This window comes from Pieris brassicae, chromosome 9 (assembly GCF_905147105.1).
Source record: "Pieris brassicae chromosome 9, ilPieBrab1.1, whole genome shotgun sequence".
Taxonomy (NCBI): domain Eukaryota; kingdom Metazoa; phylum Arthropoda; class Insecta; order Lepidoptera; family Pieridae; genus Pieris; species Pieris brassicae.
In genome coordinates, this window is record NC_059673.1 from 1,102,542 (window position 1) to 1,119,475 (window position 16,934).

The window sequence follows — 16,934 nt, forward strand, 5'->3', positions numbered from 1 at the left end:
TTGTTTTTTGTTCCTGTTCAGTTTTGTCTGAATATTTATTTGATATGTATTTATGCACTTCTTGCATACCTAATCTAATTTCATACAGTTTTTTTTCACAAAGTGGTTGCCTGGAAGAGATCGCTCGAAAGCGCCGCCAATTTATTTCAATTATTCAATTTTTATATTGTAATGCAACGAACTGTTAATAAATAATATATACATATTTTAAGCTTTATTAATCCATATAATAATCTTTTAGTTTACATTTCTTAAGATCTGTTGTTTTAGTGATTGGGTATAAGTTCTAAAAAATAAGATTAGTTTTTTCAGTAACAGATAGGCTTGTCTAGCACGAGGCTAACCTCATGACGTGATAACGCCGCCCATGGACACTTATATTGTCAGAAGCTTCATTGCCGACTATTTTGTTTTGTTACGATTGTCAACATTTGTCTTAGGAATGGCGGTGTACAATAACTTAGAAACAAGACTTACAGTTTGCCTACAATCTAATTAAAGTCTTAAGGTGATCAACCCAAGTGTATATATGCTACGGTAGAAGGTTGTTTGCGATACCAAGTGCCAAAACGAGTCTGTTGCACGGATCCCCGTTAAAACGTTGCACTTACTCAATGCTCTATACGAAACTATCGACTTTATATGTTCGTAGAGTGAGTTCACAGTAGCGATATTGTGTATCTCATTCATTAATTTTTTTTTTTTGGTTTAGTACTGTATTTATTCAACGTCAACTTATTTCCTTTACATTCTGTCAAGACAGGCTTTTGCTTGTTGTTTTCTTGCTAAAACAGACATTTGTCGTATACCAATTATCTGTATGCGATGCAATTCGATACAACAAGTTATGTCTGTCGTAATTCGTTCATAATTGAACTGTCACTGTTCAGATTAATGTCTTAGATTTCATTTTGTTATCCGAGTTGATGTTGAACCAAGTTTCTTTTCGCAGTTTTCCAAGTTTTGTTATATGTTAAATTAAATCTTAAGTAATAGATTTAAATAATGCTAGCGAATGCGTTGCCCTTTTGAGAATTGATACGCTCTTTTCTTGAATCGTCTAGTTCGTCTAATCTTTTCTTTTCTAAGTCGAATGGTTCGGAAAGACTGCAGCGGTTCCACATCGTGGTTTCCGATGAACATAAAATAATAAATCAATGGCGCTACAACCTTTTTAGGTCTGGGCCATTTATGTATCTGTTTCATTATCATTTATTTAATCGAATAGGCAAGTGGGTGATCAGGCATCTGTACCTGACACACGGTAAGCTCTCTCTTGGAGCTTATGTTAAATGCGCACATAGAAAGAAAACCCATTGGTGCACAGCCGGGGATCGAACCTACGACCTCAGGGATGAGACTCGCAGGCTGAAGCCACTAGGCCAACACTGATGAACATAGCGGCGTTTAAACGGACTAACAGTATGAATTGAAAATATCAAAACATCTTATCTTATCTCAGGTATATTAAATATACGATGCTCATTTGATTTTATTCCTCTTGGTAGAATGCTAATGCAACCCCAAGTTTACCTGGTTCGCCCACATGCGCCCCAGTACTCTTTCGTATCTTAAACAATTTTCGTGTGATTAGATTAATTATTATTCTTTATTTAATTGATTTGACTGTGGTTGTTTAAAATAATTAAACTGGCTTTAATAGTTTAGTTAAAGAATTGAACTGACATAAAATTAAGGATAGTGGGATTGCGACACTACCAAAAGACTAAGTTGACTTTTTTATGGATTCTTAAATCTAAGTGATACTAACATCTATCATCTTTAAAACATAGTAGTCGACTTAGTGGACATTATCGGGACCAAGAATGTCATATTACAATTTATTTATGCGCGGCTCGGCGGCTGGAGAGGACGTGTCGATCGCGTCAATGGTAAATCAGTTGACGTTTGTGTCCCGCGCTGTGTACGATGCGCAAGCTTTCCCAAACTCCCTTGTTTAATGCTCAAGAAGTTTGCCGGTACCATTATGTTATAGATATATACAGCAATTACAATTTTTTACAGTAACAAAAGTTTATGAGTAATATTGTAAACGTATTTACAATATTCTTAACCTAGATAGTAATAATAATAATTACACCTTAAAGCATATGGCCCTTAATTTCTCCCAACATTTCTACGTTGTATTGTGAAACGTATTCGTTGCTCATGAGTCTCATACTACAATTATTACGCACAATAAATTGATAATTCTATGAATTCTTTGAGCTGATATTAATTCTCTACATTCCTTATTACAATTGGCCATAGCTATTTATACGGCTTACCTTTGAATGGAATTTATTTTGGGCTACCACGTCGGCGCATAACCATTCGATCATATTTCATATTCGTATTATGCTTCGATTGTTTGACGTATGGTTTATTTATGGACTGAATTTCTTATGTCAAATAAACGTCAGTCGATAGCGGTTTGAGTTTGAACAGTATACGAACAAATGGAACAGTATGTTTCGAACAATTTTACTGATTTCCAGCTGGTTTCGAATTTATGCACGCTCATTTTTTGGTCTAGATTGACCGGACTATAGATCGGTCTGGATATAGAATATCTTATGTAAGTTAAACTTAAAATTCTAGCGACCCTCTCTCTGCCTCAGATTTGACCAAGGGGGACCTAAAAACCTTTTGAGATTCAAGATGTTACAAATGTAGAGACATTACAATGTTGCATATGATAAGTGTAATTTGTTCTGTCATCAATCCATGTTTATTAAACATCCCTTCAAACCGACACAATAAATCAATTAAAGACGAATTAAAGCAATAAATGTTTATATTGTGACCACCCGTTACACGAGAGTGTATTTAAGTACTTATTACGTAGGAACAAAGATATTTTTTTTTATAACAGCTGGCAAACGAGGCTCACATTGCCTGAGGGCTCGCAACTGCTGGCGTTTTAAGAATTGGTACGCTCTTTTCTTGAAGACTTCACTGGGCAGCTGGTTCAACATATGGTGGAACGAGAAAATTTAACAAAAACGAATTCTAAAATTCATCATATACAGGTCATGTTTATATTTAATTTTTCTAGATGACATTTATGAAAGAACCTTAAGGTTAGAATCGAGACTTAGGGCCAACTCGTCCAAGCTTGGTGTTCTCAGCAAGGCAAGACGGGCTTGCAATCGCAATATACAATTGTATAAAGCGCAAATTCGGCCCCACATGGAGTACTATTCTCGCCTCTGGGTGGAAGCTCTCCGGTTCTAGCTCCTTGCACTGGATCCTATTCAACGAAGAGCGATTCGAATCGACGACGATCTTTCCGAGCGGCTTTTTCCCTTGCCGTTGTTTAGAATGGGGTCTCTCTGCATCTTTTACCTCATTTACCAGAGTGTTCAAAGGAAGTCGGATTGGTTGGAGCTGAGTTTCATCATCGGACATCGAGGCAGAATACGAAGTTTCACGCCGACTTCAGTCATTCCACAACTAAGCGATATTTTACTCTGTATTTTCCGCGCACCACCACTGTACCTATGACTTAGGATTGCCAAGAAAAGAGCGTACCGGAATCACACTCGCAAGCCGATTGAGGGTATCCATTGACGACGGTATCAATTAACATCAATTAGGTTTCCAGTATGTTTGTCCCTGTTATTTATATACAAAAATACATACTAAAAGAGCACAGTGTTCTCAAAGTAATTTTAATTTAAATAATTGAAAGTTTTCCTAAACTTCCTCCACCAAAACGTACATACCGTAATGTACCAACAGATAAAACAATAATAATATTATTTTAAATTACGCGAGTCATTAGTACCGTCTCGACTCTGAGTCTTAAGATGTAGTTAATCATTGAAAATAACACGCCACTTAACATTTTTATTAATACATTGCTTTGTATGAGTGGGTGTGCATTCATTCCAATCACGCGCATGCCAGATCCAATGTGCAAGATCTTGGGCGCCAATTTTTTCATTGCTTTTAATATCACCTTTTATTATTTAAATGAACTTTTGTTTGTACAGAAAATGTTATTTGCAGATTGATTAATTATAAGACACACAATCAATATAAAATACATATAGGCGTAACATTTATGACCAAGGAATCCGATACAAAGAAACACACAAAGTAATAATACTAATAATCAAAAGAGGTATATAACAAAAAAATATGAAAAGAAAACAAAGGAATAAGGTAAGTTTAATTGTAATGTGTGTGTTGTGTCTGTAACTGGCCCTGGCTCAGCATTATGCTCTGGAGCAGACGTGTATCACAACGCTGTTCATTCTGCCAGAGACCACTACAGTTAGTCTGCGCCTCAGACGTAAAATCAATTTTAGAACCCTTTGGTAACCTAACGTATACTACATTGCATTCATTTGTCATTTGTTTATGTGAATTGGCGGCAAATCTATACCTCTTGTTACGCTGCCTACTACTGTTAGCTATGATAGGCTGAGATTAGCATTTCTTAATGAAGCCCCATCTCGTGCCACTATTTATAATTGGTTTAAACGAGTTTAAGCGTGGACGTAGCAATCTCAATGATAATCCGCGTGAGGGACGTCCTTGGCGACTACTGAACATAACATCAGTGCTGTGCGACGCACGATAAATGAAGATAAGAGAGTGACCTATCAGTAGGGCAAGCCTGGGCATTGGTATGAGTCAAGTTCAAAAAATATATTACGAACAGTTAGGCGTCAGGAAGCTTTGTACTAGATGGATTCCATATACTTTAGCCACCGACCAGAAACACCTTCGCATGAACTGTCGCCAAATGTTAGATAAGTTGAAAGCTGTGTAAAATGCTACGAACCCGAAACCAAAAAACAATCAGCTCAGTGGTAGATAGAAGTTTGATTGATAAATCCTGAGGTATTTATTAACTATATGATTATATCTTTAATTTTTAAAAGCCTCCTCAAGTATATTCTGTCATCGCAATATATTCGTGCTTCTTGCGTCCAACTTCGAACCCCTATTGTTTTGAGGTCCTTGAAAACTCCATCCCATCAACGCAGCCTCGGTTTACTGCGTTTTCTCTTGGTTTTCACTCCCACCAGGATGAAGAAGAACCTTGGGGTGATGTCGTCTGCCATTCGGTGCACATGTCTCAACTGAGAATCATTTAGATTAACAATTAATATTTTTAGAGACCTCTGTTCAGGACGATATATTTATGATTACCTAAACCATGAAATTTATACAGTTATAGCCATTCAAAATTATGTTTGAATGTTTCCACAACTCAACCTGGCGACCATAAATCTAAATGTGATTTAGAATTGTTCCACCTGAACGCGGGATTGTTCCACAGTTGCCAAGCACATTATGCATTCCAAATTCAAATATGACGCGATCATAGACAATTATATTTTATGATGATAAGTGTAACCGCAAGGTTGAACAGGTATTACCGATCTGTGACAGTCGCAATAGCAAAATGCATTTGTGGATTGTTCTGTGGTTCCTATTTATAGCCCAAATGTATATTTATGTAATGTTCAGGGGTCAGAAGGGGCCTTGATATTAATACGATAGCAGTCGAGTATTATATATGCCGATCAGTTCGATTGAGCGATCGAACTGTTATACGAAAACTTGAAATAATCTTTAAAAAAAAACACATTATTAGAAATTAGTAATTAAGGAACAGAGGTGTAAGCTTCATGGACACTGACAATTGACTAACCCTGCTCCCGCTTGGTATGCTTATATGCCTTCTTGTTACCTAGCATATTAGATAGCCAAGAGGTTAGCCACATCTCTTACATGCTAACAGAACCAAGCAGCATTTAAAAAGTAGACTCTAAAGTCGAAATGAAACGACTGATGCCACCAAGTTAATTTATGACGTCAGTATTGCTGATTATCTTCAACAATTTATCGGCAGGTCCTGTTTTTGTTAAAATTCAGGTTGTGTTTTCGAGACATTGCTCAGGTTATCGTTCAACAATCGTTCACTGTCTCTGCCTCCTCTGTGCTTCCTGTCGCTAGACCACAATATTCCTATCGTTCATAGGCAGTACTTACCTCTGACTTTCCACCTTCATTTCTCCACGCGAATCCAACGGTATCTTCCTGCGCCATTATTTACGTTCACCTCTCGTTTCTCGCTCGTTGTTACAACTATCTTCGTCATATATATTTATTAGTTTTATATACAACAAAGCCATAACTGGCACCACAGACATCTGACAGAACTCCTGACTACCGGAGCTCATTTATGACTGAAATAAAAGGTAAACAATATATAAACAATTCAGGCCAGCTGGACTAGCTGACCACTGAAGCATTACCGAACCAATTTGGCTTAGGGTCGAAAGAAAAGAGCGTATCAATTATTAAAAAAACCGGCAACGTACGCAAACATCACCCATGGACTCAATACCAGAAAACTCGCGAGTGCGTTGCCGGCCTGACAACGCAAAAGATGAGAGGACAAGCTCAAATTAACACTAGGCTACTTTAGAAGAGTCGCAAAGGATAGAGATGTGTATAGTGAATAGTTAGAAGAGACTTTTGCCAAAGGTACACCGAACTCCGAGATATACTGTAGTGAAAATATATTAAAGATACAGTTTAAGATAAAGGCTTTTTTATTATTATTACCTTAGTGTTGTGTCGGCTAACATGGTTTTATTTATTTTATTTATTCATTTGGGAAACAAACAGATACATCTCTAAAAGTAGAAGTCAGAAAAGAAATATAAACATAAGAATTAAAGCATTATATCCACAAAAAGTTTCACTGATAAAAAAAAGGATATAAAGCAAAACAAAACGTGACATGTCAGAGAACAAAATATTTAAGTAGACAATACAAAGTTTATAAATCGGTAGAACGACAACAAAACACATACTAGTAGCCAAAATAAGAAGAAAGATACAAGGTTTACTACTCGAATAGTTGTTTTAACCTATTCTTAAATGAAGCAGTAGAGGAGTGCGAAAAAAGATCGATATTAGTAGTAGAATCAAAAGTAGAACAAATCCTGTGCAGAGGCTCACGGAACCCAATGTTGGTTCTGGGAGTCGGAAGGTTAAAGGTTCTGTACGAGCGTAGAGATCTGGCAGGAATATTGAATCTTATGAGTTCGAGAAGATTTGAACAAGTTAATTCATATACGCATATTTTTCTTATAATGACACAATCTATCAAACTACGCCTAGTACTCAAAGAAAGTAAATTATATTGTTGTTGGTTGGTAGTAAACACTTGATAATATCTGTAGTTAATCGTTTGACAGTAAATATGATATGATATCGAAGTATATATATAAAATCCAAATCCTCTTTAAATATAATTACTAACTAGTTACCAAGACTCCTGTTTTTCGCGGTGTTCTAGCAATTAAGTGTTAGTTCAGGGTAAAGGGCGTGTTCGTATGATAGAAGGAAAAGTCACAGGACAAGACACGCTTCAAGAGACTGACGATCAGTAATGGAAAAAACCGAAAGTTATACACATTTATTATCGTTACAGGATATTGGCATAGTCAAGAAAGTCACTAATAAAATATTTGCTCGTCACTTTAATACATACCTATAACATAAAAGTCTGGTGTAATACGTTATATAGTTAAATAATTGTATAATATTCTTTCTGTGTTTAAAAGCTTAAGCGAGCAACTGTCATCCCTGATGTCGTAGATTCGATCCCCGGCTGTGAACCAATTCCAAAACCAAGACTTAAGACTGTATTTAACATTCGCGCGAACCGGGTTGCCGGTTAAACCTATAAAATCAACGGCATGTGTCAATCACAGGATCACCTACCAGATAATAAAAGATACAGAAAACTGAGACCCAGACCTAAAAAGGATGTAGCGCCAATGATATTTTTTTTTTCATTCTATTTTATAAACTGCTGTTTCTCTCTGGAGCTCAGCGCACTGATAAAAATAGCTGTTAAAGAACTTAAGACCAGCTGTTCTGCGGTTAGTAATAAAAGTTTTCACGTCCCAAATACCGAGTCCTTTATAAATAAACTGAATTTAGCACTTTTGCGAAATTCACTTTGAGTAATAAATTATACAGAGAATTTTGTGACATGTGTGTTATTAGTCAACAGTGCCTGACACACATTTTTTTTAACTAGAACTTTCCTTACGATGTTTTTAAAATAAAAAAAAACAATCAATGGTGCTACAACCTTTTTAGGTCTGGTCCTCAGTTTTCTGTATCTGTTTCATGATCATTTGTTAATGGAATAAGCAAGTAGGTTATCAGCCTTCTGTGCCAGAGGCACGCCGTCGACTTTTTGGGTCTAAGGCAAGCCATCGTTCCTCACGATGTTTTCCTTCACCGTTCGAGCGAATGTTAAATGCGCACATAGAAAGAAAATTCGTTGGTGCACAGCCGGGGTTTGAACCTACGACCTCAGGGATGAGAGTCTCATGTTGAAGCCACTAGGCCAACACTGCTGCACTGTTTTTACTTAATAAAATTAAGTGTGTTTGAGTACAAAAGTTCAGGTTCCATTACACTAACGCTGTTCTCAGACTATAAATTTAAAACACAAATATTGTACTCATGACAATCAAGGGAAAGTATCTTAAATATCGTACATATGATATTTAGCTGAAAGTATAATTTATTTTATTTTGAAATGTAATACTTAATCCAAGTACATTTGTTTAGAAACTCTGCTACTCTCCGACTATTATGAGCGAGAGTTCCATCTTGTTGGAAAATTAAGTTTTCTTGCTCCACAGCGGAAACCTTTCTTATGTTATCCCTATATACCTAGGTAACACTGAAAAAGTCTAGAAAATGAAAACCGTCTTCTAGAGAAAGTTGCCAATACTTTTATTGTCTATTGAAGTAATCTCCGTTCCTCTTTACATATCGTCGGATTCTATGGAACCACTGAGAAAAGCAGTGGGTCCATTCTTCCTCTCTTCTATGGAATTTTCGTACGCTTTCGTATCTTCAGGGCTCGTCAAAGTCAAAGTCAAAAATCATTTATTCATATAGGTAACATAATGTACACTTATGGACGTCAATAAAAAAAAACATTAAATGCTTCTAATTTTACATTTACGCGATTATCAAATCAAGGGCTTAGAACGGAAGAGAAGAACTGGCAATAAACTCTCCGCCACTCTTCTTAATCGCCAAGTTTTTTTTTGTATTACATAACGTTTGCAACGAGCTGCAACCATAACATGACATCAGCAGGAGGCATGGTGAAATAGGAGCACGCACTTACATTCTCGTGGGAACAACACTCAAATACATAGTCGAAATAACTAACATCACCGCATACACGAATCGTACGACCAGTCACCCCAAGTAGCACCAGTTCACGAGTATCACGCATGGCCAGCAATCGGCTCCCTCGCCATTTTTGAGGGAGAAAAACAACCCGAGGCATGGACGCCGCCACAAGCAATGACATTTAAGCGAGCATGACGATACCTGATATGTGAACTTGGCTACATAAGAAAATAATAATAATTCTGATTATACTGAAATAATTTGCTACCACATGGATCACGGTTTGTTCCCACTTTACATTAAAATAGTGGTGGATGTTGACGATCGCCCCAGAGTTTGGAAATACAGCTGAGAGATTCAGTCGTGTTACCTTGAGCACTCGGCACGAGATGGGGCTTCATTAAAAAACATGCTAAATGCAGCCTATCATAGCTTTATTGTTGAGTAAGCCCACAACGAAAATCACAATAAATCATTGACTGAAAATTTTCTCGCGTTCGGTTCATGTTCACGTGTAACAAGAGTTTTAGATTTACCGCCAATTCACAAAAACAAATGACAAATGAATGCAATATACTACATTAGATTACCAAAGAGTTCTAAAATTTTTATTTAAAAAAAGAACTGGCCCGTTCTAAACATTTTCTGTGTTATATTTATACATATATTTTCTATAAATTATACCTTCAAGAAAATTAAGTTAGGTGACGGTTGATGTTGTAGATATGTGTTAAATGAAACACTTTGTTTGAAGAAGAACTTGAAAACTAAGCTTTTAACTAATATAACATTAGGGGTGGTGGGTTGCGACGCTGGATTAAAAAAAAATCGTTAATCTAAGTGAAACTTATGTTATTGTAATGAGAACGAGAGTTTTATAAAAACTGAAGGACATAGTTCATGTGTGCGCCAATTATTTTCGACGATTTTAATCATAGTAATTAAATAAATATTAACAAAATTTGTTGGACACCATTAATGTTTTCCATATCGTAACCCAAATGTATGTTACATATAAGCAGTCATGATGTCAGGAACTGTCGGCGGTACTCTTGATAGCATCTCTTTAACATTGCATAGTACGGAGGCTTCGGGGAACAATTGTGTGGAAACCCAAATTATTGAAATAAAATGAACAACTTTTCAGTCTATCATCAATAATTTGTAGTAGATTCTTTTAGTATTTAACATACATAATTACATATCAAAGATTTCTGTTAATATTTAAGAATATAATTATGTTTGTACACCGGTAAAAAAGAAAAAAAAATATATCAAAATAAAGTTATTCACTAGTCGGAATTTTTAAATATTTTCTTTTAGAAATAAAAGTGGACTCAGTTTCCGCACTTAGACGTCAATTTGGTCCATTGGGACTGTCTGTCGCGTCAAGGATAATGAGATTGAGATTAAGGAGACAGTAGCTCCTAATTGTCTCTATCATTGTTTTGAGATTAATTCCGTTGAGGCTTAGAAGCCGCTTTGACAGCAGCTATTTTGAACTGTTTGCAATGCGCGTTTTACGACCACAAAGCAACATTGATTTTGGAATAACATTGTATAATATAATGTAATTTTATTTGTTTTGGTTAAGAAATTTGTTATATTGTTTAATTGTACTCGTATAACATTAACCATTAAATGTTAAACTCTTATCTTATTAAAAATTAAAAAAAATATGTTTACGATAATTTTAATACAAATATTTAGGATTATAATGACGCATACAATACAAATAATACAATTAATTTGTGCGCATCTGTTTTGTGTAATATATGTTTCCTTGTATGTTGTTTATCTTAATTCTTGAAATTCTATTATAGTTCTAGGTTAAGCAAATCCTTGACAGTAATAAAATCAACAACTTTACACAAATTAAGAAAACGTTACTCATTTATTAATGATAATTTATTTGCAAGAATATAGTATAAATATGTTATGGTGGTCCCATCTGAAGTTCGCATTTTCACACATGGCGTGCAAATTTATCTTAAAAGGCATTTTACATAGAAGTTACATATATTATGAGACATATCATTATAGTCAATTCTTATGTTCATCACATTATTAAAATATATATTACGTATATTAATTACAATGTTTCACGCAAGTAAATCATTAATAGAAAAATATTTTTTTCCAAACGCGTTACATTAGGTCGATTAAAAACTCTAGTTGAAAGGTCTGTTAATGTTTTTGGTAAATTATTATGTATACCTTGCTTTCCATACATTTGTTTTGGATTAATGGTTTATTTTAAAAAATCTTCACTATAAGTCCCGAACATCTCCTCTCTCCTCCTTCGGATTTGTTCGGATGGTGTTAGGGTCCGCGCGCTGCTAATTCAGTACCCTGAATGGGGGCTGTGGCCCACGAGGAGACAATAGACTCGACTTGCAGCGCGCAGCCGAAAGTATCTACATCAAGTTACAATCTTGACTTGACGAAAAGGTTATTATTTTCATCATCGGACGTCGAGGCAGAATACAAAATTCTATCACATCGACGTCCGTCGTTCCATGACTGAGCGTTTTTCAAGGCAATTTTTGCCGCGCACCACCGCTATGTGGAACCAGCTGCCCACTGAAGTATTTCCGAACCAATTCGACTTAGGGTCCTTCAAGAAAAGAGCGTACTAATTCTTAAAAGGCACTCGCGAGCCCTCTGGCATTGAGAGTGTCTATGCTCTATAAAAAAAATAAAACATATAGTCCATATGGAATAAATGTTCTGTTTCTTTGAAGATATATATATTAATATATTATTGGTGCAACAAAAGCGCCAATTGTCTTTAATGGACATCGTTGACCTGTTGTCTGAGTCCCAATTTTATAACCACCAGACGGTTGGCCTAATTTTTAAGCGTTACCTACAATGCATCTTATGTAGGATCATTCTTATAGCTATCAACCTTTTTAGGTCTGGGCCTCACGTTTCTGTATCTGTTTCATCATCATTTGTCAATTTAATAGGCAAGTAAATCAGCCTCCTGTGCTTGATACATGCCGTTTTCCTCACGATGTTTTCTTTCACCGTTCGAGCGAATGTTAAATGCGCACATAGAAAGTCCATCGGTGCCAAGCGGGGGATCGAACCTAAGACCTCAGGGATGAGAGTCACACGATGAAGTCACTAGGCCAACACTGCACTATGTCATAGACCTTACTAAAAATCTTATGCGGGCGATAGGCAATAAAAAAAATGTAAGAAAGATGGTAATATAAGCAACATCATTAAACTAATTATTTTAAATTTAATGTTATGTTTGTTATAAATTTGTTTCATTTAACTGTTTTTTGTATATTATAATAATATTATCAATCAAGTTGAGCTTTATATATATATATAAAGCTCAAGTTGCAAAGACTTACTTACGTACTTACTTTAATAAGTTGTTTTTTAATCATTTATTATGTTCATTTTATCATAACAAAAAGGTATATGTATGAATAGACATATTCTGTACGAACGTACTGACATTTGTATATTTTTCGGTAAATTACTCCATTCAATAGACAACTTAATCTATTTCATGGTTCACTACTTCAAATACTGATTGACAATCGAGTTCCAATGAATTGTATCGGAATAAACACGAAAGCTACGTAAGCACATGAATCATGGTACAAAAATTAAGCCGTTACATATATCTTCAATACAAAACATGTATATTTACACCGCGTTATTAAATCAGGTGTTAGTTGGCGCCAAGCGCAGTATCAACTCGACTGGCGCGCTTTACTGACGCTCAAACGTCAAGAAAATTTGCCGCGCAAAGTGACGATTGACATTTTATTTTTCGAATTAATAAATTATTTCCAGCTAGTGTGAACAAAATGGGGAGATAGATAAAATATAATTTTTTAAGACGTTTGTTATTTTTGCATTTTCGAACTATTTTCTTTGGTGTAGTGAAAGAAGAGTCACCATGGCAAATACGTGAGTATTTTTCATATTTTACATGTAAATTAGTTCTTTCATTAAAATTAATTTACATACTGTCAATACCCAGTGCGGAAAACTTGTATTGTACACGCAAATAAACTAATTTGCTTAACTGTAGGCGAAGAAATTAAAATGCACATCATAGCAGGATATTTAAAATACAGTATTAATAATATTTTTTAAACCATAAAAGTATCAGATTTTCTTTAATCAAATTCTAACATTATTAAAACTGCAAACAATCGTTTTTTTTAAATATTTTTTATTAAGTTTGTCTATGAATTTCGATTATTTCAAGTACAATTTTATTATAATGATTATTTTAACGTAAAATTACAATTCTCCTTAATATACATATTATGTAAAAAAAATTAACACTTTTTGTTGTAAATATCAAAAATTGGCTTATTTCATAAAATGTATCTATCAAGTTTACCAATCTAGTTATTTTTCGTCTGCATTGATTTAGTCAACTAGTCAGTACCAACATCCGTATAGAGGATATTTTATTTTAGATACTTTTGTACTAAAACCATTTCTATTTCTGTCATCTCATTTTTTATATATGTGTGTTATGTATGTATGATCTCAAATCCCGCCATTACTGTTTACACTGCCCCTTAATTTGGTAGAGGATCGTTTTAATTAGAAATAAATTAATCAATAATTACTGATTGTAATTATCAAAAAACTCAATAACGACATTTAATGCCGCATGTTTTTAGTTTCCCTTTGAATGCTTTTTTTTTATTAAAAACCGTAATTCAACGGTTTTATAATATTCAAATATAATATAGAATTTATTTATTATCTATTATGATTACAGTGACGTAATGATGCGTCAAGTAAATTATGACAATTAACATAAGAACGGAACACCTTGGCAGAGTTCTTGAATATCGTTTTTGAATGTACATATGTATATTGTATGCTGTACATTGTAACAATGTAGCTATTACATTCATATCGTTATGAACATGAAAGTACTTAACAAATTAAGACTTCAAAGCTAAGCTTAAATGAAGGAAATTTTAAAGAGTAACAAAAGTCTAGACTTTAAGCAAGTATTGTCAATTAATAATAAATAAGATAAAAAAATATATTAGAAAATTAGAAACCCTTTTAAGTAAAATATACACGTGTTTCCAGCTCTTCCATTACATCGTAGCAGTGGTATCTATATCTTGTCATTTAGTTTCAAAGACTAATATATTTTGTAAATTTAAAACGAAAGTGTATATATATTTGAATATTTATTCAGAATAATACATATACTATACTTATACTAACTAGGCTAATACGATAATGTCAAAAAAGATGTATAATATTAACTACACGAGATATACATTATGGTTACTGTGAACTCACTCCGCGAACATATAAAGATATCGATAGTGTCGGAGACAGCAATCAGTGAGTACAACATACTACAAATCTTAAGAGTGCTATTTTAAATTGAAAATTTAGGTACACTTATGTACGTCAGTAAAGAAATATATATTAAATGCTTCTAATATTACATTTACTGCCAGTTATCAAATCAAGGGCGTAGAACGGACGAGAAGAACTGGCTATAACTCTCCGCCACTCTTATTTATCGCCAAGATTTTTGTTTTACAAAATGTTTGTAAGGAGCTGCAATCATTACACCGTGTTCCACATGACATCATTAAGTAATTAACTATAATCATAAAAAATACAAAGATTTGTCGTCTACCAGCAATGGTGAAACAACAAGCTGATGCATAGTCGAAATAACTAACATCACCGCATATACGAATGCAAGTCCGACCACTCACCACACTAAGCAACAGTAGTATTACGTGAATTTACCTAGAACTTCCAGTTTGAAGGCATAATAAAGTAAGACAGCCAATAAAAAAACAGCGCTCTTCGTCTCAGGCCAATATTGTTTGATAGCCAATTTCTAACCAGCCTACTGTGCGTGACACAGTTGATATTGTATTTTTTTTACTAAAAGAACTAGTATAAATGACACATAGAAAAATATAATATGATTGATGAGAGTCGATTCGCCTTTAGGCTAAATCTGATTTAAATAAGCGAATACATTCCACAGACAACAGACTGATATTTTTTTATCTGCAGTGCAGAAATCAATCAAATTTCCTTGGCTTCATTCCGAATTACAGATGTGTTATAATCTATATTTTATCAGCCATTAGGAATTTATTGTTTTGTTTTGAAGTAAAAAATGGAACCCTTGACCGATTTAAATATTTTAAGTGGGCTATTATGTTCGTTTGTTTATGTCTGTTTTATTGTTTGTGGTACCTTAGAAGTGCTACACATAGCAAACATTGTAGATTATTGGTTAGATAACGAACACGATTAACGATCTAATGTTTTTTACTTTAAAACAAAATATTTAAAGCATAATTTATTAAACATTCAAACAATTTGGTTACACTTTAAAATATATTTTTTTCGCCTTTATATATGTTCAGTATGTTCATTACATTCAAACTTGTATGATTATATACAACGGGTGGTATTCCTCCTTAGGTAGATTACTGTATTGCTGCTTCTCTGACGATCTCCAGCTAGGTAAATGGCGTCACAGACCTTACTGCCCAGGTTTTATGGCACCTGGTTTAAGAACAAATACCTTACTTATATTTACCACGACATCCACCAATTTGCTTCATCGCTTCTTCATAGGTAGATTACTGTACTGCAGCTACTGTACCTGTGACGATATCCAGCCAGGTAAATGGCTTCAGAGACCCTAGTGGCCAGGTTTTATAATACCTGGTTCTTTTAAGTACCTACCTTTTCGGTAGCTTTTAGTAATAATAACGCGAAATTATAAATACATGGTAATGAAGGATCTGTTACAATAACCAGGATAAAGTCGAACAACCAAACGGTTTTTTATATGGAAGATAATAGTGTGATTTCTGATGATGGTTGAGTTGAGTATAATTTCAAAAATCTGGCAACTCGCAAGCCCTCTGGATTTGTGCCCATGGCATATCGTTTAACACCAGATGAGCCTCCTCTTCGTTTGTTCTATATTTTTTTGAAGTTATACTTGATTGAATAATGAGAGTAAAATTTTACAATGCTCACCATCACTCACCGTCACAAAAAATCGACACCCTGATGTTAGCATAGTCATTTATGAAGTTATACTTCTTTTGGCGTATACGGAAAAATTATAACGATGCGCGCGTACACCGTCACAAAAAACCGACACTAGCATAACGTCACACAAAACCGACACCCTGAAGTTAGCCTAATCAAAATTTTAAAATAAATGTTCATTTCTTTAATTATGAGGAAATATTTTTGTTTGTGATAATTTAATAAACTTTATTTAACTAGATAATGCGTTATAATAAAACTTTAAATGTATTAAATAACCCTTTTCTATTGTTAGTGTAGTTTTTTTCTACAAACGTATAATAAATTTTTTGAAAAGATTTTATCTTGTTACGCCAAAGATAAGTGAAGTATAACTTCTAACGCGTGTACATAAGTAAATACATGTGTTTTTTATTATGATTTTAATTATGTAAATTGATATTACGATTTATATTTTCCATCCTTAAGGTGCTCTTTACGAATCGTAATGGCTAATTATTATATAACAATAAAAATATCTTACACAAATTTGAAATAAGGTTACAAACTTTTAAGTTCTGTGCATCAGATTTCTCCGGTTTTCTCAAGATGTTTTCTTTCACAGTTCGACTCAATGTTAAATGCGCACATAAAAAGAAAATCCATTGGTGCACAGCCGGTGATCGAATATCAGGGATTAG

The 16,934-nt window shown here is 34.4% G+C and overlaps 1 protein-coding gene across 1 annotated transcript in view; it reads left to right on the forward strand.

Annotated features, from left to right (window-relative positions):
* The first annotated feature begins 12,897 nt into the window (after nucleotides 1-12,897).
* The window catches only part of LOC123714014 (tubulointerstitial nephritis antigen-like), a 43,453-nt gene continuing 39,416 nt past the window's right edge, over nucleotides 12,898-16,934 (forward strand). The window contains exon 1 of the mRNA XM_045668007.1: nucleotides 12,898-13,140. Coding sequence (XP_045523963.1) covers nucleotides 13,130-13,140 — 11 coding nt within the window. The 5' untranslated portion in view covers nucleotides 12,898-13,129. The remainder of the gene's footprint in view (nucleotides 13,141-16,934) is intronic.